This window comes from Ahaetulla prasina, chromosome 3 (assembly GCF_028640845.1).
Source record: "Ahaetulla prasina isolate Xishuangbanna chromosome 3, ASM2864084v1, whole genome shotgun sequence".
Lineage (NCBI taxonomy): Eukaryota > Metazoa > Chordata > Lepidosauria > Squamata > Colubridae > Ahaetulla > Ahaetulla prasina.
Genome location: NC_080541.1, coordinates 110,919,688 through 110,941,626, shown reverse-complemented (window position 1 = coordinate 110,941,626; position 21,939 = coordinate 110,919,688). Strand labels below are relative to the sequence as shown.

General features: G+C 37.3%; 1 protein-coding gene and 1 pseudogene across 1 annotated transcript; both read right to left on the bottom strand.

The window, feature by feature from the left end:
- Positions 1-7,673: 7,673 nt before the first annotated feature.
- LOC131194048 (protocadherin gamma-B6-like) lies at positions 7,674-10,466 on the bottom strand. The gene is made up of 2 exons (XM_058174603.1): positions 7,831-10,466; positions 7,674-7,714 (listed from the first exon to the last, which is right to left on the bottom strand). The coding sequence occupies exons 1-2, from the start codon at positions 10,249-10,251 to the stop codon at positions 7,697-7,699; spliced, it is 2,439 nt and encodes an 812-aa protein (XP_058030586.1). The 5' UTR covers positions 10,252-10,466; the 3' UTR covers positions 7,674-7,696.
- Positions 10,467-17,637: 7,171 nt separating this feature from the next.
- LOC131194993 (protocadherin gamma-A6-like) lies at positions 17,638-20,592 on the bottom strand (annotated as a pseudogene).
- Between the last annotated feature and the right edge of the window lie 1,347 nt (positions 20,593-21,939).

Below are 21,939 nucleotides of genomic sequence, written 5' to 3'. Positions count from 1 at the left end.
TACGTCCCCAACAGCATAACACTCCTGGTGCTCCAGCGTAGCTATGATTTTCAATTGGATGGTCACTTTGGATTTCTAAAGACCCTTCATCTGATTAGACGGCAGTTTTGTGGCCAAAGATGAAAGCTGATGTGTAGGACTATGTAAAATATTGTGCCACATGTGCCAGCAATAAGACAAGACCGGGGAAGCCTACTGGCTTGCTTCGACAGGTAGCTGAGCCCAGCTGCCCAAGGGAAGAAATAGCTATGGACTTTATTGTAGAGTTCCCAGAAAGTGGTGGAAATACGGTAATATGGACTGTGATAGACCTGTTCTCCAAACAGGCCCATTTTATTCCTTGTTCTGGACTTCCCTCGGCTAAGAGATTAGCCAAGATGTTTGTCAAACAGATCTATCGGCTGCATGGAGTTCCATGATGGGTGATCTCCAATCGAGGAGTTCAGTTCACCGCTAAGTTCTGGAGGGAGTTCCTGAGGTCCATTGGGTCATCTCAGGGGCTTAGCTCAGCTTTCCATCTGAGTACAAACGGAGCAGTAGAATGTGCTAATGCCATGGTGGAACAATACCTAAGATGTGATGTGGATTACCAGCAAGATAATTGGGCTGACTTGCTTCCTTTTGCAGAAGTGGCGTACAATAATGTGGTGCATAGTAGTACGGGACTGACGCCTTTTCAGATTACGAGCCGCATGGAATTTGTCCCTATGCCAGAACTGCCGAGAGAACAGTCTTCTTCCATGACTCTGAATGAATGGATGGAGTCATTAAAGAAAGGCTGGGAGAATACCAAAAGAGCCCTGAATGAAGTAGCCAAAGCATACAAAAAGCAAGCAGACAAACACCGATCTCTCCAACTCCACTTTCGTGTGGGAGATCGCATGTATCTTTCCACCAAATACATATGTTTGAGTTTGAAGAGTAAGAAGTTGGGACCGAAATATTTAGGCCCCTTCCCCATAGTGAAAGTGATTAATCCAGTGACTGTACAGTTAAATCTTCCCTGCATGCTGGGAAAAATTCATTATGTTTTCCATTGCAGCCTGTTAAAGCCTGCTGTGGGATCTAAATTGAGACCTAAACCTGCTGCTCCCCCAAGGCTGATTGTGGTGCAGGGTGAGACTCGTTATGAGGTGAAGAATATTTTGGATTCCAGATTACAGAGGGGACGTTTGCAATATTTGGTTCATTGGAAGGGATACCCCTTGTCTGAAGCCATGTGGGTGAAGAGTTGAGATGTTCAGGCAGACACCTTAGTTAGGCAGTTTCATGATAAATTCCCTGATAAGCCTAAGGGTCCTCCTGGGGGGTGGGTTAATGTGCTAATTGTGTTAACCCCTGACTTCAGTCTTGTTCCAGGATTCGTTCCTTTCCTGAGGGGGAAAGTTTTCGAAGGCAATTTTCTTTTTTGCTTTTTAATTGCCACATATTTTAGCTGGGGAAGTTGGAAGGGGGTTGTTCTTGGAGTGGTAGAAAGTTAGTCATAACAACATTCCATATTCAAGGACTTTTGCCTGTGTCTGATGTAGACTGCCTGAAAATTGTATCCAATTGAGTGTGAAGAGTTGATTGGACAATGTGATGAACTTGTGGGTGTGGGTCAGGGCTGTGAACTGTCAACTGGGTGTGGAAAACCTGGAAGCTTTCAATTTCGGGTTTTCCCAGCTGTGCCAACATGACATCTCTAATAAATTCAAACTTTGAGGAACCTCAAGCCTCAGAGCTTTATTTTGTTGGGGGTGTTCCTTGGAACCCTGACAGTAACAGTCAAATAACCCTGCTGACTCATTACTACCATTGCACCATCATTACAGCAGCTGGTCAGCTATTAAGCCATCATTACCCTTACATTGTTTTAACAGCTCTGAATTTCCCATTGCTTTGGATGTAAAAGAATTAGCCTTTTATGGAGGAAAAGACAACAATTCAAAAGTTGAGCAAAATTAATGTGCATAGTCTACAAGAAATTGAGAAGAGGTTGTAAGGTCCAAAAACTTCACTTCAGTTACCAAAATGCCAAAATGAGACTCAAGAAGAGGCTTGGAAAATAACAGCTTTTATTTGTACAAAGAAGAACAGGGTATACTTATTCCATATGCATATAGACAACAAACATGCAAGGAGAAAAGCCGCACCAAGTGAATGTAGCCCCAATATCTTATACCCAAATTTAGCCAACCAGAGACAAAAGTTTGTTACCCAATGTGGACAATGTCTTGCCTGTGTCCCCCTTATCCATGGAGCATTATTTGTCCATCTTTTGTTATCTTTTTTTAAATTTGAATTTATATCCCGCCCTTCTCCGAAGACTCAGGGTGGCTTACATTGTGTTAAGCAATCTTACAAAGCATCTCTTGTAGTCTTGTGTGTTCATGCTCCTAGGCAGCCCCCTTTTCTGCCCCATTTATCTATGGAGCAGGATGTTCTCGGGTAACTGTTTTTGTTCCATCTCCAAGGATGTGCCTAGCTTTGAAGCAAATAACAGAAGCAAGAAACCAAATAGCAAGAGATACATTTCGAGGTTTACAAAATTAATTCCTAACAAATAATTCCTAAATAGCACAAGCAATTCATAACAGAAGCTAACACCAAAGGTTAGATTGATTGTGTCAATATGTCCTTTCAAGGTTACTACCAGTTCAATAAATTTTGAAGGCATATATAGTTTGGTGAATTTAACAGAGATATCTCAAGTTAAATGAAATTACAATCTATAAAATTATATTATAACCTTTAAAATTATATTATTATGAATCATTTTCCAGGATTTTTTTTACCATCACATATGAACAGAGTCCAACCTGTTCATTTAATCTTTGGCATTACTTAGAGAAAGAACTATTCATTTTGACAATAAGAGTGGAGTAATGTACCAACAATACAGGTAATATTCACTTAACAATATGAATTGACCATAACCTCTCACTACTTTAGTTTTCTGGTTGACTTTGCTTGTGGGAAGCTGGCAGGAAAGGTTGCAAATGACAATTATATGACTATGAGATGCTGTGGCAACATAATCACAAACTGGGCACCAAGCACCCAGATCACGATCACATGACTATAGGAATGCTGCAAAGGCAGTAAATATGAGGACCACCTAGCCATGCCCACCCAGCTGGTCATTAGGCAGATCAAACTATAGTCTGCCCCCAACAGTATGAGGGACCATGAATTGGCCCCCTGTTTAAAAAGTTTGAGGACCCCTGCCTTTAATCATCCTGTCCAAATACTTTTTCTTTCTCTTATTAAAAATAGTTTTGTTGCCTAAATAAATTACTCTCTCTTCACTGAGCAAACTGCAATGTTTCCTTAATTGTTGCTTAAAACTTATTCGCCCCATTCATCTAGTCAGTAGTTTATCCAAATCAGATAGCAATTGTTTCTGACAATAGTTTGTCATGTCAATCTTTCAAAATAAGAAATAAGAAATTAGTTTATAACCTTAATAACCTAGTTATTAACCTTAATAACCTAGATCAGGGTCTGGATCCGGCCCATGGGGTGCTTACATCTGGCCTGCAGGGCCGGCCTGGAAATACCAAAGGACTGGTCTGCGGTGCTTGTGCTGCCCAAAACGGGCTATGTGTGCTCCCTGTGGCCTATTTTTGGCCATCAGAGTGCTGCTGGAGGCTGGGGAGGCAAAAAATGGGCTGTGCGGGGGACTCAGGCGGCCTCTACATGGCCCGTTTTTGGCCAGCGGAGTGCTGCTGGAGGCCATGGAGGGTGAAAACGAGGCTCGGAGGGAGCACACAGCCCCCCCCCCTGCCCCATTTTGGCTGATAAAGTGCTGTAGGAGGCCATTCAGGCTGAAAACAGGGCAGCGTGGCTATACACAGTCCCCCATACCCTGTTTTGGCTGGTAGAGTGATGCAGGAGGCATCTGCTCCCCACGTGCTCCCCCCCCCCTTTCCACTGGCCCGCGGAGAAGAAGTACAATGCTGATCTGGCCCTTGAAGAAATCCAGTTTGACACCCCTGATCTAGATGTACTAACACATCTATAAAAAAGCTGATTTTTCTCAGTTAAACATGAATGACAACATTAATAAGAGAAGAGGCTCTAAAACTTTGTAGTGCCATGTACCATTAATATATCAGATAGGATTGATTTTTTTTCATTACCTTGACATTGAAAATTCAAGAATCTGATTCAAATGTAATCATGTTTAATTAAAAGTAAATTGAGAATTACAGGGATTTTGGAATGTAAGACTGACAGATATTTTTCAATATAAACCATGCCCTTTGAGTTTTATGGCATTTCTTGGTAATACAAGATTTTTAAAAAAATGTCCTACACATTTTCTAGAGAAGAAAGACATAAAGTGATAAAAGCATGATCTCTCCTTGAACATGGATGGTGAAAGTATGAACAGTAGAAAAAATATTTCATTCTTTAACTCCCCTCTATCCTTTTTAATATTGCTGATGCAATATACCATCAGATAATCAAAGTAATTTTAAAGCTTTACTAATCAAGAGGTCTCTATTGTAAACCTAAATCTACTGGTTACACTTCTGCTTTCAGTTGGGTTGAGTAATATAATTTTGGGCCCAAGGTCCAATTAAATAGGCTTAGTTACATTTTAAAACATGGGAGAAAATTTCACCCATCAATGCCAATTATATACACTGAATGCCAGTATTGTCCATAGAGCACATAACTAAGGCACAATATCAACAAATAGCCCGAACTTATAAAGATGAAGTCAGGAAACCTAAGGCACAGAATGAAGGAAGACTTTTAACAAATGTCAAAAATAATAATAAAAAAAGTTTCGGTCAACATATAAAAAACAAGAAAAAAGTCAAGGAAACAGTCAGTCCACTAATGAGAGTAGATGACAAGGAAATAATGGGCAGTATTGAGACAGGAAACCTGCTTAATTCATTCTTTGCATCTGTCTTCATGCAAAAAGATAATACACTCCAACCTACCAAAAATATAACCGTAAAAGATAGATTAATTAAAATAAGCAAGAAAACGGTAAGAGAACTGTTTGCTCTAGATGAGTTCAAATTACTGGGACCTGATGGATTAGATCCTAGAGCTCTGGCAGATGTGATCTTAGAACCATTGAACCATAATGTTCAAAGATCCTGGAGCACCAGGGAACTACCTGAGGATTGGAAAAGAGCTGATGTAGTTCCCATTTTTATAAAAAAAGGGGGTGGGAGAGACAGATTCATGAAACTAAAGACGAGCCAGGCTGACATCAATACCTGGGAAGATCCTGGGAAAGATAGTCAAGCAACAAATCTGCAAGTACCTAAAAGCAAGCGAACTTATAAATATAAGTTAATATGGTTTCTAAAAAAACAGATCATGCCAAACAAATCTTATTTCTGACTTATTGACTTCCCAAATGTTCAGCTTTTCTTAGGAGTTGAAGAGCAGTCTTCATTGCCACAGTCAACTTAACCTTTTCCTTAAGCTTTGTAAGTTTGCTGTTTTGTTGTTTTCAGAGACACAAACATACCTGCAAAATCATCTCCATCAATATTAGAACTATTCACTTAGACAGAGATCTCCCGATGACCTCCCCACCTTGAACTCATCTGACAAATTTCTTCCAGTTTGTCTCTTAATCACTGGATTTACTCTTTAGAAACACATCACCTTTATAACATCTTCTCTTTGCTTAACAGGAAGCAATCAGGTCAGCTGCAACAGGCAGTCAATTTCTCTCAGAATATGCCCATTGCCATTAATACTGTAGTGATCCAGGACATATTTTCTTTTTTTTTCTTTTTTCTTTATTGAAAAAGTTTTAAGAAACAAAAACATTTTTCCCCCTTTTCCCCCCCTCCCTCCCAGAAACCCCTTCCCCTCCTTCCCCGGCTTCCCCGGTCAATCACAAGGCATTGTTATACATAAACCAAACATAGAGTAAAATTTTCCCTTCTAATCCAATTAACCTCATCCAAAGCTTTTCATCTCCCAACCCCCTCCCCATTACATAAAATAATACTTCCTAATTATTCAAAGGCAATCTGATATTTCTTAATCTGATATCTGTTTTATAGATAATCAATCCATTTTTTCCATTCAATTAAATATCTTTCCTGCGTATTGTCTTTCAAAAAAGCTGAGATTTTAGCCATCTCAGCCAAATTAATGACTTTCAATATCCATTCTTCTATTGTAGGTACCTCTTCTTTCTTCCAGTATTGTCCAATCAACAGTCTTGCTGCTGTTATTAAATTCAGAATCAATTTAGTCTCAATCCCTGTACAATCCGTTATAATTCCCAAAAGGAAAAATTGCGGCAGGAACTTTATCTTCTTCTTCAGTACATTTTGAATAATCCACCAAATTCTTATCCAAAAGGCCTTAATTTTCTTGCAAGTCCACCAAATATGAAAATATGTAGTGTCATCACAGTCACACCTCCAACATTTCGCTTGGATATCAGGATACATACATGATAATTTTTTGGGATCTAAGTGCCATCTATAAAACATCTTATAAAAATTTTCCCTTAAATTCTGTGCTTGTGTAAACTTAACATTTCTAACCCAGATTTTCTCCCATGTTTCCAACATTATTGGTTCCTGAATATTCTGTGCCCATTTTATCATACAGTCCTTTACCAAATCCTTTTCCGAATCTATTTCAAGCAACACATTATACAATCTCTTTATATGCTCCTGGGTCTGATTTCTAATTTGCTTTATTAAATTTTCCTCCCTTTGCATTATACCAATTTTTTGATCTTCTTTCCATCTAGCACTTATTTGCCCATATTGAAACCAAGTATAATTCCTCCCTTCTTCATTTAATACCTGTAATGATTTTAATTGCAATCTACCTCCTTCAGCATACAAAAATTCTTTATAAGTAATCATTTCCTGTTTCTGTTCTATATTTATATTCTCTATTGCATGTCTGGGGCTCGCCCATATAGGAATCTTGTAGTCTAGTTTATAAGAATATTTTTTCCAGACCCGCAAAAGAACACTTCTCAACACATGATTCTTAAAAGCCCTATCCACTTTTTTTTCATAAAATAAACGCATGCCATCCATATAACAAGTCATAACCTTCTATGTTCAAAATTCTTTCCTCCGTTAAATTAAACCAGTCACTTATTACTGAAAGGGCTACTGCTTCATAATATAGTTTAAAATTAGGCGTTTTTAAGCCACCTCTTTCCCGTGAGTCCTGTATTATTTTCATTTTAACCCTCGCCTTTTACCTTGCCATATAAATTTATTAATCCCAATCTGCCAATCCTCCAAATTTTTATCTTTCTTAATTATTGGTATCATCTGGAACAGAAACAAAAATCTAGGTAACACATTCATTTTGATAGCCGCAATCCTCTCCAATAGCGACAACTGCAATTTTTTCCAGACACTCATATCATTCTGAACTTTTTGCCATAACAAGTCATAATTATTCTTATAAAGTTTCTTGTTCGATGAGCTAATATAAACCCCTAAGTATTTAACCTATCCAGGACATATTTTCATTCCAGGCAATATATGTTCACAGTGTCTCAGAATATATAATTCCTCTAGCCCCACTGTTCTTTTCTTTGTCATGTTGAACTCCACGGCTAGTCTCTTATTAATATTCCCTGTTCATCCAGTTGGGGCAACTTCAGAAACCCATTGCTTCATACAGAAATATTTATTTAGTTCCACATTTGATTTAGCAGTGGTACTTCAAAACTCCCATCCTATATACTTCAACTAGATGTACTCAGCTAAAACAAAAAATTGCCAAAGATAATTATTCCATAAATAGTTACTGTTTTTACATCTAAAATTAAAAGGCTGTTATAATGACAAACCTTACTAAAAAGGAAAAAAATGAACTTACCGTATTTTCAGAATTATTTTTAGAATTTAGATAAGAGTCTCCATTGAGTGTGATACAAGTATCAGGTTTATCCTCACAAAGAATATTCTCCACTATTTGGACATTGGGCTGCAGAAAAGTCAGTTCATTTCTCCTGGACTCAGTGGATAAACAGATCTGATAAGAATAAGGCAAAGTCCCATCTTCATAATTTGGAGGAAATACAGTACCAGTCTTTGAATGAGAATCAGGAATGAGGCACTGAAAAAAAGTGGGGTTCCTTGACCCTTGAAGTTTCATAATAATGGCCAAAATCACTGCCAGCAGGAACAGAAAGGATACCAAAGTCAAAGTCAGAACCAAGTAAAACTGGAGCTTTGACTGATCCTCTGAGTTATTTGGTTGGGCATTCATTTCAGGAAGAGCCTCCTGGAAGTTCTGAGCAAAGACCAGGTTGAGACTAATGGTGGCCGAGAGAGGTGGCTGTCCATTATCCCTCACCATGATGACCAGCCTCTGCTTGGTAATGTCTCTCTCAAGTACAGCTCGAGCTGTTTGGATCTCTCCCGTGTGGGAGCCAATGATGAAGAGTGAGGGCTCTGTGGCCTGCAGGAGATGAAAAGAGAGCCAGGCATTGTGTCCAGAGTCAGCATCCACAGCCACGACTTTTGTCACCAAATAACCCAAATCAGCTGAGCGAGGCACCATCTCAAACAATGATGAACCCTGAGTTGTTTGGGAAGGGTAAAGGATCTGGGGAGTATTATCATTCTGATCCAGTACACACACTTTGACTGTGACACTGTTATTGAGAGATGGAGAGCCTTCGTCCTGGGCTTGCACTTGCAGATGGAAATCTTTGAGCTGCTCATAGTCAAAAGATCGTTGAGCATAGAGAGTTCCAGTCTCAGAGTTAATGGAAATATAGGAGGAGAGAGGTAGGTCCTTGACGTTGCTGTTAAGAATGGAATAGGTGATTTGGGCGTTACGATCCAGATCTGGGTCAAAAGCCTTAACCTGGAAAATAGACATTCCGGATGGGTTGTTCTCAGGAATGTAGGCAAGATAGGAAGGTTTTTCAAATGCTGGAGGGTTATCATTGATATCTGAAATTGGTACTGAGATGGTTTTATCTGTGGAAAGAGGAGGTATGCCTTGGTCTGTGGCTGTAATTGTTAAGTTATACACTGGTGTTTTTTCTCTGTCAAGGAGGCCATCTGTGAGGAGTTTGAAATAGTTGTCTGATGATGAGACCACCTGGAAAGGTACAGTTTCCCTTAGGTAACAGGTGACTTCCCCATTAACTCCAGAATCTCTGTCATGGACTTTGATGAGGGCAACCACTGCTCCAGGTAGAATATCTTCAAGAATGGGGCTGGATAGAGATGTAATAATTACTTCTGGAGCATTGTCATTCTCATCAAGAACCTCAATCTCTACATTGCAATGTGCAACTAGTCCACCTCCATCACTTGCCTGTATTATCATCACATAGCTTCCTCTGTCTTCAAAATCAACACTTTCCTTAAGAGAAATTGTTCCATCGGTGGGATCCAAAATGAATTTCTTTTGACTGCTATCTAGGATTTTACTGACTATATAATGAATTGCAGCATTTGACCCTTCATCACTATCAGATGCTTTCACTTGAAGCACAGAAGTCCCTCTTGGTGTATTCTCTTTCAGACTTGTTTTGTAAGTTGTCTGGGAGAAGACTGGTGGATTGTCATTTGTATCAATAACACTGATTTCTATGTTAAGAATCCCAGTTTTCACTGGCTGTCCTCCATCTGAAGCTGTAAGAATCAAGTGGTGTGTGTGCTCTTTCTCCCTGTCCAATGGCTTTTGCAAAATTAATTCTGCATATTTGCCACCATCTTTGCTCTCTTGAACTTCTAGCTTGAAATACGGGGTTGAGCTCAAATGATAATCTTGAAGGGCATTGATTCCAATGTCCTCATCTTCAGCATTTCCTAGAGCAAATCGAGCTCCTGGCAAATGCGACTCACTCACTTCCAGTTTTATATCTTTTTCTTTGAATTGTGGGGCATTATCATTAATATCTAGGATAAAAACTTTTATGTGGAAAATATTTAAAGGATTATGTGCCACAACCTCTAGTTTCAGGATGCAAGTAGATAATTTTCCACAAATCTTTTCCCGATCTATTCTGTCATTTACATATAGATCACTATTTTGCTCATTCAGAATAAAATATTGTTTTTCTGAAGAGATAGCAAGCTTGTGTTTTGACAGCAGATGAACATCTAACCCTAAATCTTTAGCAAGGTTCCCCACAAAGGAATGTTTTTCTGTTTCCTCTGGAAGTGAGTACTGAACCTGTTCAGATACTACCCAGCTGATCAAAGAACATAATAATAGAAAAAGTACTTGCCTCAAATTTAGATCCTGTATTCTGGTTTCGTATTTTGCTTCCATCATAATCTTTTATTTCCTCTTTTCTTCCTAATCTGTTTTCCATATAGAATTTCCCAGCTAACCCAATATTTTACAGTAGGATGTTAAGAATCCCAATTAAAATAGAATCCTTTGTTAAAAGCTTTTAACATATTGCCTTCTGCTGCATCTCCTTGTCCATCTGCTGAAATATGGAAATGGTTTGCTGCAATACTCATCCATGCAACTCCCTTGCTGTCCAACAGTGACACTCAGAGTCCGTATGAAGAATTTCACTAATTTTACTCTCTAGCTAGAGATAGACAGAGACAGAGAGACAGATATAGCAAATTAGATAGATAGCAAAGAAAATTTATTAAACTGTTTTCACTATGGATGCTCAAAGAGCAAAGTCCTGATTTTTTATGACAAAAACACTACAAAATTCTATAGTCAATTGAGTTTTATTGTACTGCTTATTGCCTTGATGCAGACTCTTAAAGCAACTACAATGGAGACACAACACAGTCAGAAATCTTTAAACTTAAAGAGAATGTTTAATATTTTCCCCAAAGTTTTAATTTCAGGCTATGAACTAATCAGAGTATGGTTAACATCTTTCCTTTTCGTGCAGTTATATTTAACCACATGGAAACTAAAACCTCCATATATCAACTGCTCTAATTTCTACTGCATTGTATTTTATTGTATAGATTTGACAATTGATAATCTTTTTTTTCCAAGTTTTCCATTTTTTTCAGAGTTTCCATTTAAAGCTATTTGAATAATTTTTTTACCTTAAGAATTGGTAGTGCTGTATTTAAAAATGTTTGTATTATATTGCTTTTTACAAGAATATACCTGATTACACAGCGTGTAACACATTTCCCCCCCCCCAAAGAACTGGTATCAACAGCAATTATACCCATTCAGTTGATGAGTCTGTGAAGGCTTTATGATCTCATAAATTCCCCCTTTTTCTTTTTTTATTGAAAAAGTTTCACAAGATTTTTCCCCCCATACATCCCCCCTCCCCTCAAACCTAACCCTTCCCCTCCCTCCTCCCTCCTTCCCCCATCCCCTCTCCCCCCGACTTCCCAGAGCAATTGGGTATTGTATCTAACAATCATAAACTAAAATATGCTAATTAGCATAGACTCCCATCCCTCTTCTTGAACCTCAACTCCCCTTTTCCATAAAAAAAGAAGAAAAAGGAAAATATTAATACTAATACAATTACCTTCTATTCATTTAAAAGCTATTTAGTATTTTGTTATTTCAATCTCCATTATATATATCTTTCAAAAATAATATTTCAAATATACTGATAATTCTACCTTCTCATCTAAGTCTATTAAGTTTAAAGTCCAATCTTCTGTAATAAACAGTATCCCATCTTCCAATGTTGTAGTATCAAAAATTATTCCTCAGTATACCTTATAATCCATCATATTCAGGGGTGAAATCTAAAAAAATTCCCTACCGGTTCTGTGGGCATGGCTTAATTGGTGGGCATGGCTTAGTGGTCAGATGACTGGGTGGGCGTGGCCAATAACAATAAATAATAAAAATAATAAACAAAGTATAAAAAACAATATGAGGTATCAAAAACCAACTTTCACACTTTACACACACCCAACACAACACAACACAACTGATTCACACACAATGTAAAAGCAGCTGCACTTCACACAGCCAAAAAAGCTCAAAAACCAACTTTCACACTTTACACACACACACCTCACTCACTCACACACACACACACACACACACAAAATGCCACATACAGCTTTCTGAGATTTTGTGTGTTTGTGTAGTTAGAGTAAAACACTACAGAAACACACCAAATCTCAGAAAGCTGCATAAATATTTTATTTTATTATTTTATTTTATTTTATTGTGGACTTCAAATCCCAGAGTTCCTCAGCCAGCAAAGCAGGAAGTCAAAGCAAGCTTTTCTTTTTTTTCCTTCAGTAGCTGAAGAAAGCATGATGTTGCCAGCCCGAAAGAGCAGTAATTATAGGTAAGTGAGGAGGGGGAATTGGCTGGGCATGGGTGGGTGCTTTTGTAAGTGGAGGCTGTTAAAAAGTGAGTTTAAAAGCCTGTGAGGATCAGGAAACTCCTCTGGGATCGCCAGAGGAGGCTTTTAAAACCTCATTTCTTTTCTTGTTGTTTTTTCCCTTTGGCTGAAGAGGGGTTTTTTAAAAAAACTTTTAAAGGGTTTTGATGATCTCTGCTCAGCCCCGCGATCATCAGAGTTTTTTTTTTTACTTTTAAAGGCATGTTTTGGCTGAAGAAAAACCTTTAAAAGTAAAAAAAAAAAAAACCTCTGCTGATGGTGCGGCTCAGCAGAGGCAGGTGGGGCAGGGCCAGGGATTTTTGCTACCGGTCCTCCGAACCAGCAGCTGCCATCGCTACCTAATCGGGCAAGCTGGTGCAAAACGGGAGCATTTCACACCTGATCATATTTGTATATCCATCATACATAATAATAAACATCATTTTTCCTTATATAAATGTAAGATTTACCATAAATTTCTAAAAAATTTACACCCCATTTATCATACAATCCATAACTTCTTTCTACTTTTTATATTCAGAAATATCGCTTATAATTTACCCTATCCCATGAAAGGAAAGTCCTTTCATTTGAAAATATTACTTCTTTACTCCTTGTTCTTTATGTTTAATAGTTACAATCATACTTCAATCCTTCCCTATGGCTTTCTGTGTTTCTTCTCCCAAATTTACAGCCCCAATTTTAGGTTGTATTTGCTTTGCTTCCTTTTCCCCTTTTTTAACCATTCCCACCTCTCCTTTCATCTTAACTTCTAACAATGGCAAACTTCCAACCTTCAATACTTTAGTATAAAAATCTCTAGCTTTAAAAACTGTATTAAGACAATATTTCCCTCCCTTATAGTTTACTGTTAATCCAGCTGGCACATTCCATCTGTACTGTATCTGGAGATTTCTAAGCTGATCCACCAAAAAAGCATATTTTTTTCTATTTCTTAACATTTTAGGAGGAATTTCTTTCAATACCAATACCTCTTGTCCCAATATTTGAATTTTATTTTTATAAGAAACTTGTGAAATTTCATTCCTAATCTTCCTAGATGTAAAATAAATTACTACATCTCTTGCAAATGTCTCTGCTTTGCAACCCATGAATTAACACGGTAGATATTTTCAATTTGGATTTCAAAGTCCACTGGTTTCTGTCCAATCAGCTGTGCAAAAGCCTCTGCAAAAATCTTTTTTAAGTCCTCTTGTTTATTTTCTTTCAAACCTCTTACTCTCAATGCAAATTCCATAACTCTGTATTGCAATACAACCCACTCTTCTTCTGCTCTCTCCGCCTTGATCTGGAGCACCTCTATTTTATTTTTAAAGTCCAAGTTAACTTGATTAATTTCTTCAACTCTATTATCCAACTGCTTTATATTCTCCGCCTTGGTCTGAAACTCCTCTATTTTGCTTTTTAAGTTCGAATTAACTTGATCCATCTCTTCCACTTTTTCATCCAATTGTTTTGTGTATTCAGCCAGAGTCTGAAATGCTGCCATCACTTCTTCTCTTATCTCTGCATCCTCAGCTGTAACAAAGTCTTTAATTTTCAATATTTTCTCCTCAATTTCCTTAATTTTTTTATCCCGAACAGAAATTTGAGCCTTCAGAAATTCCTTCAGCTCCTCTTGTAATTTATGTAGTTGACCTAACGGCACTCCAACTTCCTTGAAAACAGCAGGCTGTATTTGTACAGAAGCCATCTTACTTTAATTTTATAATTTGAAACAAAGTCAAGGTCTTTTCGTAAACACAGTATTTAAATTAAATAAGTCAGTTGTATAATCCTTCCAGCTTTCACTTTATAGTTTCTTCATATAAATGTAAAATCCAGCAAGTTTAAGCAAAGTTATAAACTGTAACAGTGTTATTAAACACCTCTTTGACTTTCACTTTCACACCCATTATACTCAGACGTCATTTCCTTTCTTCTCAAACGGAATCCACACATGGGGTTGAGGTCTGGTACTTACATCTATCTTGCCTCCTGACATTGCTCTATCTGGTTAAGTCAAAAATCCATTTAAACTCAATATTGATCGCAGATGTGGTTGCAGCATTTTGCTCTGCCAAAAAAGACAGAGGCGTCCTGGATCCAGAACTCTTCGGGTTCCCAAGGGAGCTCTCCCCTTCAAGCCTCCAGGATCATTCCTGGTGCTTTTGGGGGAGCTCTACCTCCACTCGATCGCTCACCTTTCCCTCTTCACTCGAGGGAAAGGTTTCCAAGCCACTAGACAGCTGATTTTTGCTGTCTTAGCAGCTTTACGCAATCCAGGGCTGGCGGTCTAAAAAGACCGTCCTCAACAACCAGCGGAGCCACAGGAAGATAAATTCCCCTTTTTTCAATGATAAAACAGAGATCAACGTGTTTACAAATTAGTTGATTGGGAAAGATAGTCCATTCAACTAAGAACTGATAACTTATTAAATATATTCAGTTAAGGGAAACCAGATCTCAAGTTTGTGAAAAATTCTAAACTTGATTTTCTTGATTTTTTTCAATCAATATAAATGGATGACCTAAGCAGGGATATTTCAAAAGGAACTACTAGTTTTGCAGCCACCATCAAACATTTTCCTGGTTTCAATATTCTTCTATTTTTTCCTCTATTACTTTATATGTACAGTATCTGGGAAAACATATTAAGATTGAAGGTGGGGAAAATATAGCATAGCACTGTCATTACGTTAACATTTAAAAAGAAATAAAACTAACCATTATTAATAATTAAACATGAGTTATAAAAAGCTTCCTTAATATTACAATTATATCTCTAAGATGCCAATTCTTGCCTTCCTTGGCATTAAATATATATTCATAAACTATCACTCTGAGGTTTTTTCTGACGTATCCTTCTACCCCATCTCCCAAATCCCTTACTCCTCACTTCTACTTCCCTCTAGGAATATAAACTAGGAGGAAGTACCCTGCATTAGTATGCTTTGAATGGTAGTTCTAATATCATAATCATCACAATCATCAATAGAATAGAATAGAATAGAATAGAATAGAATAGAATAGAACAGAACAGAACAGAACAGAACAGAACAGAACAGAACAGAATAGAATAGTAACAGAGTTGAAGGGACCTTGGAGGTCTTCTAATCCAACCCCCTGCTTAGGCAGAGAAGCCTATACCATTTTAGACAAATGGTTATCCGATCTCTTATTTAAAACTTCCAGTGTTGGAGCATTTACATCTTCTGGAGGCAAGTTGTTCCACTGATTAATTGTTCTGTCAGGCAATTTCTTCTTAGTTCTAGGTTGCTTCTCTCCTTGATTAGTTTTCACCCATTGCTTCTTGTCCTGTTCACAGGTGTTTTGGAGAATAGCTTGACTCCCTCTTCTTTGTGGCAGTCCCTGAGATATTGGAACACTGCTATCATGTCACCCCAGTCCTCCTTTTCATCAAATTAGACATATCCAATTCCAGCAATTGTTCTTTATATGTTTTAGCCTCCAGTCCCCTAATCATCTTTATTGTTCTCTGCACTCTTTCTAGAGTCTCAACATCTTTTTTATGTCATTTTTTTATGGCAATCAAAACTGGATCCACTATTCCAAGTGTGGCCTTACCAAGGCATTATAAAGTGCTATTAACACTTTAATACACATGGTATTAACATGTGATGCTGATTCTATCCCTCTGTTTATGCAGCCTAGAACTTTTTTTTGGCAGCTACAGCACACTGCTGGCTCATATTTAAATGAATTGTCCACTCGAACTCCAAGATCCCTCTCACAGTTACTGCTATTGAGCGAGGTACCATATATACTGTAGCTGTGCATTTTGTTTTTCTTGCCTAAATGTAGAACCTTACTTTTTTCACCATTGAATTTCATTTTGTTAGATAGCACCCAATGTTCAAGTCTGACAAGATCTTTCTGTATCTTAAGCCTAACTTAAGAGTATTGGCTATTCATGCTAGTTGGTGTCATCTGCAAATTTGATGGGTTCCTCATGTATCCCTTTGTCCAAATCATTGATGAAGATGTTGAAGAGTACTGGATCTAAAACAGAGCCTTGGGGTATCCCACTGCATACTTCCCTCGATGTAGATGTAATTCCAATAAGGACTACACATTGAGTGTGGTTGGTCATCCAGTTACAAATTCATCTGGTGATGATGCTGTCTAACCACATTTTTTAAATCAAGTAGTAGGTTATGGTCTACTTTATCAAATGCCTTACTGAAGTCCAAGTAAATTATATTGACAGCATTCCTCTGGCCCACTAATTTTATCACTTTGTCAAAAAATGCAATAAGATTTGTCTGGCATGCTTTGTTTTTGACAAACCCATGTTGGCTTTTCGTTATTACTTTGTTTGCTTCTAGGTGTTTGCTATTTTGCTGCTTGATTATCTTTTCCAGAATCTTCACTCATATTGAGATCAGGCTGATAGGTCTGTGGTTTCCTGGATCTATTCCCCCCCCCTTTTTTTTGAAGATGGGAACTACATCAGCTCTTTTCCAGTCCTCTGGTAGTTTCCCACTGCTCCAGAAACTTTGAAAGATATAGTGCAGTGGTTCTGAGATCACATCTGCCAGTTCCTTTAGAACTTTGGTAATCCATCTGGTCCTGGTGATTTGAACTGGTTTAGAGTGGACAGGTGCTCACTTAATATTTTATTCTCTATTTTAATTTGTATTCCTAATCTGTTTTTTGTGTGCTGTTTTTGATAGGTTAGACTCCCCCCCCCTTTGTGCAATGACAGATGCAAAAAATTAGTTAAGTAGTTCTGCTTTTTCCCTGTTGCTTGTCACCTTCTTGCCACTTTTCCCCACCAATAAATTATGCCAAGTAAGTGCAATTGATTTTGAATTAATTAAATATATCAGAAATAATTTTCTTTCTTTCACTAAAAATGTAATTTGAAAAAAAATCCTGTAAAAACATTAGGTTCAAATTTTGGATATGTTTCTTGGGATGGTTTCTCAAGTACAAAAGTCCTGTTCAGTATGATTATAAATAACTTGAAACTTTTTTTCCCAAATGCCTGATTTCTTGCATCAGTTTTGCAGCCAAGCTTTTGATGCATAAAATCTTGTCTTTTGGCTACAGAGGATAGACTCCAGTTATTCAGGTTTCAATCACCATAATCATGGATTGTTTTATTGCTTTATTATTAATTAGCAAGAGCAGAATGGAACCCCTGATCTATGGAGAAGACATTCCCTTCAACCTATATGTTACTTAATCCTGTTTCCCCTAGTAATAAAAACTACCAAACCCCCAAACAAAAGCAGGTATAGTGTTCTGAACTCCCAAACTGCATATCAAAGAGAAGAATAAAAAGAAACCAGCCCACACCTCACCTTGATGAATACCATCTCAAATCATCTTACTCCACATCAGGTTTAGGTAGTTGCTGAGCTGCTGCCTAAATTTTAGCATAAAGAGAAAAATACATTCCAAAAAGCCTCTTGGGAATATAAAAGCATTTTAGACTGTTAAGCATAAAACATAGAATAATAAGGTTGAAAGGAACATTGGAGGTATTCTACAATAAAATATAATTCATTCTAGAAATATATTTAAATATTCATTTTTTGTTGAAATTCAATTAATCAACAATAGAATTTTCTATTGATTGATTTTTATAAAATTGGTTGATTGGACAGAGTAAAAACATATTTACTTTAGCAGTATGAAATTAGGTTTTTCTGAAAATTCAAAGAAAGATATCATGTGAGTAAAATTGGTATAATACTTGGAATCTGTTTACAGCAGCCACAGTTTAGGATCACACATAAAATCCAGTGCCTTCTGTAGGATTTTTCTAAAATATTTTTTTAAAAGATTAGTATGTTTAATTTATTGTATTTTATTCCTTTCCTTTTATATCCTCAAGGCTCATTTTCTCTTTCTGCCAAGGGTATGGCTAGTTATATTCTGAAGTTTATACTTTTTGAGACAGTAAATTTTTTCTGTACTTTAAATAGAAGAAAGGAATTGAATAAAATAGGAATATTGAAATATACATACTCACCTGATAGTTTGTGGTCTCCTCTTTAGTAAGAGTAGAATCACCTTGTATTAACAAAGAATTAGGCTCAGTGGAAGACTGTTCTAGTTTAAGTATATTTGTGCAGTTTCCAATTGGAAAAAGAAGTTAATTTTTCTGAGATTCTGAAGTCAGCGAAATATCATGACAATAAGTCTGAAAAAGCTTGGACTTCATCAATCCCCAGAAACTGTGTAAGAGGAACAACAGTACTTCCACTATCACCTAACTAAGAAAGTTTTTCATTTGAAAAGTCTAACTGAAGAGGATGAAGAGAAAGGTAAAGAACAAACAGGAATCTAAATCCACTGCAATTACTAAGTAAAATGTAAGATCTGACTATGAATCTCCAGAAAATGAAATGTTGCTTAGTTCGGTCAATATGTTAGAGATATGATCAGCCAGTACCACCATGAGAGTGGTTCAGGCAGAAAGAACAGGGTGCACATTGTCCTTCACTAAAACCACCAGGATTTGCTTCAGGACATCTTTCTTCAGAAAAAGCTGAGCAGTCATGATCTCGCCTGTGTGGAGTCCCACAGTGAAGAGCTCTGGTTCTGTCGCTTTGATCAGCTGATAGGGGAGCCAGGAATTCTGGCCAGAATCTGCATCTACTGCCACCACTTTAGTGACTAGGTAACCTGGCTCAGAAGAGCAAGCGGGATTCCTATTCCAGTGGAGCCATCAGCGGGAGGGGAGGGGTGGGGTACAGGATCTCTGACACATTGTCATTCTGGTCCAAGATGAAGAGAGTCACTGAGACATTAGAACTGAGCGATGGGGATCTGCCATCCTGTGCCTTGACCTGGAACTGAATCTCTTGAATCTCCTCATAGTCCAAGGAGCTTAGGGCATAGACAGTCCCTGACTCAGAATTAATGGAGAGGTAGGAAGAGAGAGGTGAGTCCTGCATTTGGCTATCAATGATGAAGTAAGTTATTCTGCCATTTTCTTCCCAGTCTGGATCACTTGTTTAAGGGAAAAGGTTGAGGCATCTTTTGGATTATTTTCTAGAAGGTAGGAGGTATATTTTGATTCTAGAAACTGGAGTGTTGTCATTTGTATCTAGAATCTGGACAAAGATTTCAGTGACTGTAGTGAGTGGTGCAGTTCCATGATCAGTAGCTATAATGCTTATTTTATAATCTGATATAAGTTTTCTATCAAGAACATTGTATGTCACCAACCTATAGAAATTATTGAGAGATTTTTAAAGATTGGAATGGTAAGTTATTGGGAACTGAGGATGTGGCTTCTCCGTTAATTAAGGAGGGCAATAACTGCTCCATTTGGTGAATTCTCTGATATAGTATTGATGAAAAAGGTTATTGTTATTTGGGGTGTATTATCATTAAGATCCATTACAATGACCAAAATTTTGACCAATCACATCCTCAGCTTTCGCTTCAAATTTATATAAGGACGATTCTTCATAATCAAGATTGCCCATAATAGTTATTATACCAGATGTTGAATTTAAAGTAAATATTTTGAAATCTTCTTTTGTGATTTTTTAAAATTTATCTCTCCTTAGAATCTTTCATCCAGATCAGTAGCTCTTACTTTAAGAATTGTGAAGCCTTTAGGAATGTTCTCCTCAATGCAAACTTCATAGATAAGTTGGCTAAAAATTAGCACTTTATCATTTGCATCCAGAACAATTACTTGGATTCTAGCACTTCCAGATTTCACTGGTTCACTTCCATCACTAGCTGTGAGGATTAAATCCTACATTGAATGCTATTCCCGACCCAAATGTTTTTTTAGCACAACCTCATCCTGTCTGGCACCATTTGCTTTTATTTGCATATCCAGAGAAAAATGACTATTACCTGTAAGTTTCTATCTCTGTATAGAGTTTATACCCAAATCTGGATCTTCAGCTTCAGGTAAAGGAAACTGGGATCCAGGAGTAGATAATTTACTGGTTTTGCTTTCATGTTTCCCCATTATTATAATGAGCCACATTATCATTTATGTCTGTAATTTTCACTTCAATCCTATAAGTCTCTATTTTGTTCTTAATAATAATATCAAAACTTAAAACACAGTTCTCTGCCCATCCAGAGGTTTTTTTCCCTCTGTCTATTCTTTCAGAGGGATGTAAATATCCATTATTAGAATTCAAAGCAAAATATTGAACCACACCTGTCCTTGCTGCAATCCATAGTCCACATTCTGAAAGAGTATTGCCATCTATTCCTAGATCAATTGCAATGTTCCCCACAAAAAAACCTTTTGGTGTTTCTTCCCTAATAACATAATGAATGTTCCCAGAAATTTCTTTCCAAACAAATATTGTGATAAGGCATTAGAAGATCTTATTTTTATAGCTCTGCAGCCTCTGATTTCTCCCATTGTCTTTACAATCTGACCAATTCCATATAAAAGTTGCTTTCAGAACATTCTGTGAAATGTTATCTCTTATATATTTTGTCTGGATGTTTCAAAGAATTGCAAATGAGCTGTTTGGAATTTTGAAATTATTTTACTACCGGATATGCAAACAGCGACATCCAGAGGCTCTGTAGAAAATTGTAGCTGATGTCTGCCATAATATTACTTCTGTCAGGCCTCAGAGTTTGATTTCGTTGGGGGTGTTACTTGGAACCCTGAGAGCTTCCATTTTTGCCAGCATAAATATATATTTTTATGTGAATGCTGTGCTGAAATTTGCCTTTCAGTTTTTCAAAGATTTTCCTTCCCTGAAAAAGAGGCTTCTCCTTTTCTACCTTACTCTTTGGATGCTTGAGAATTTCTGTAGAATTTCTCTTGCTGGTGATTTTGAATTTATTTTAGCTTTGGAATTGGTAACACTTCTACTATGAAAAATGCCCATGGAAGGAATTCTACTGCCACTACTTTAGAAACCAGATAACCTGGTTCAGAGGAGGAAAACAATTTTCTGTTGTCAGTCTTTGGCATAGTTATCTTGGAATAAGTTCCATTAATTTCAATAGGATTCAATTTATTTTTGAACAAGCTTTCATAGAATTGGGTCCTTTAGCCTCTCTTTTAGTTATAAAATTAGTTATTGTGTCACTTTCCCTACATTTAGGAACAGAGGCCTTCAATTCATCATGAAATAACTAGCATTATTATTATTATTATTTCAATGCAAGCCCTGAAAACGTCAGTTTTAAAAATGGGTGGATTGTTATTTTATCTAATATTTCTAATGGGAAGTATGTAGTTGCTGAAGAAAGGAATCCCTTTGTCACTAGAATAGAATAGAATAGAATAGAATAGAATAGAATAGAATAGAATAGAATAGAATAGAATAGAATAGAGCTGGAAGGGACCTTGGAGGCCTTCTAGTCCAGCCCCCTGCACAAGCAGGGTGACCTATACAATCTCAGACAAGTGACTGTCCAATCTCTTCTTCAAAACATCCAGTGATGGAGCATCCACAATTTCTGAAAGCATGCTGTTCCATGGGTTAATTGTTCTTACTGTTAGGAAGTTTCTGCTTAATTCCAGGTTGCTTCTCTCTTTGATCAGTTTCCAACATTGTTTCTTGTCCTGCGCTCTGGTGCTTTGGAGAATAATTTGACCTCCTCTTCTTTGTGGCTGCCCCTTAAATACTGAAATACTGCTATCATGTCACCCCTAATTCTTCTTTTCTTTAGACTAGTCAGACCCAAAACCTGCAGCC

What these genes read in the sequence shown, in the direction of transcription:
- LOC131194048 (XM_058174603.1), bottom strand. Translation starts at nt 10,251, where the DNA reads ATGATGGAAGCAAAATACGAAACCAGAATACAGGATCTAAATTTGAGG.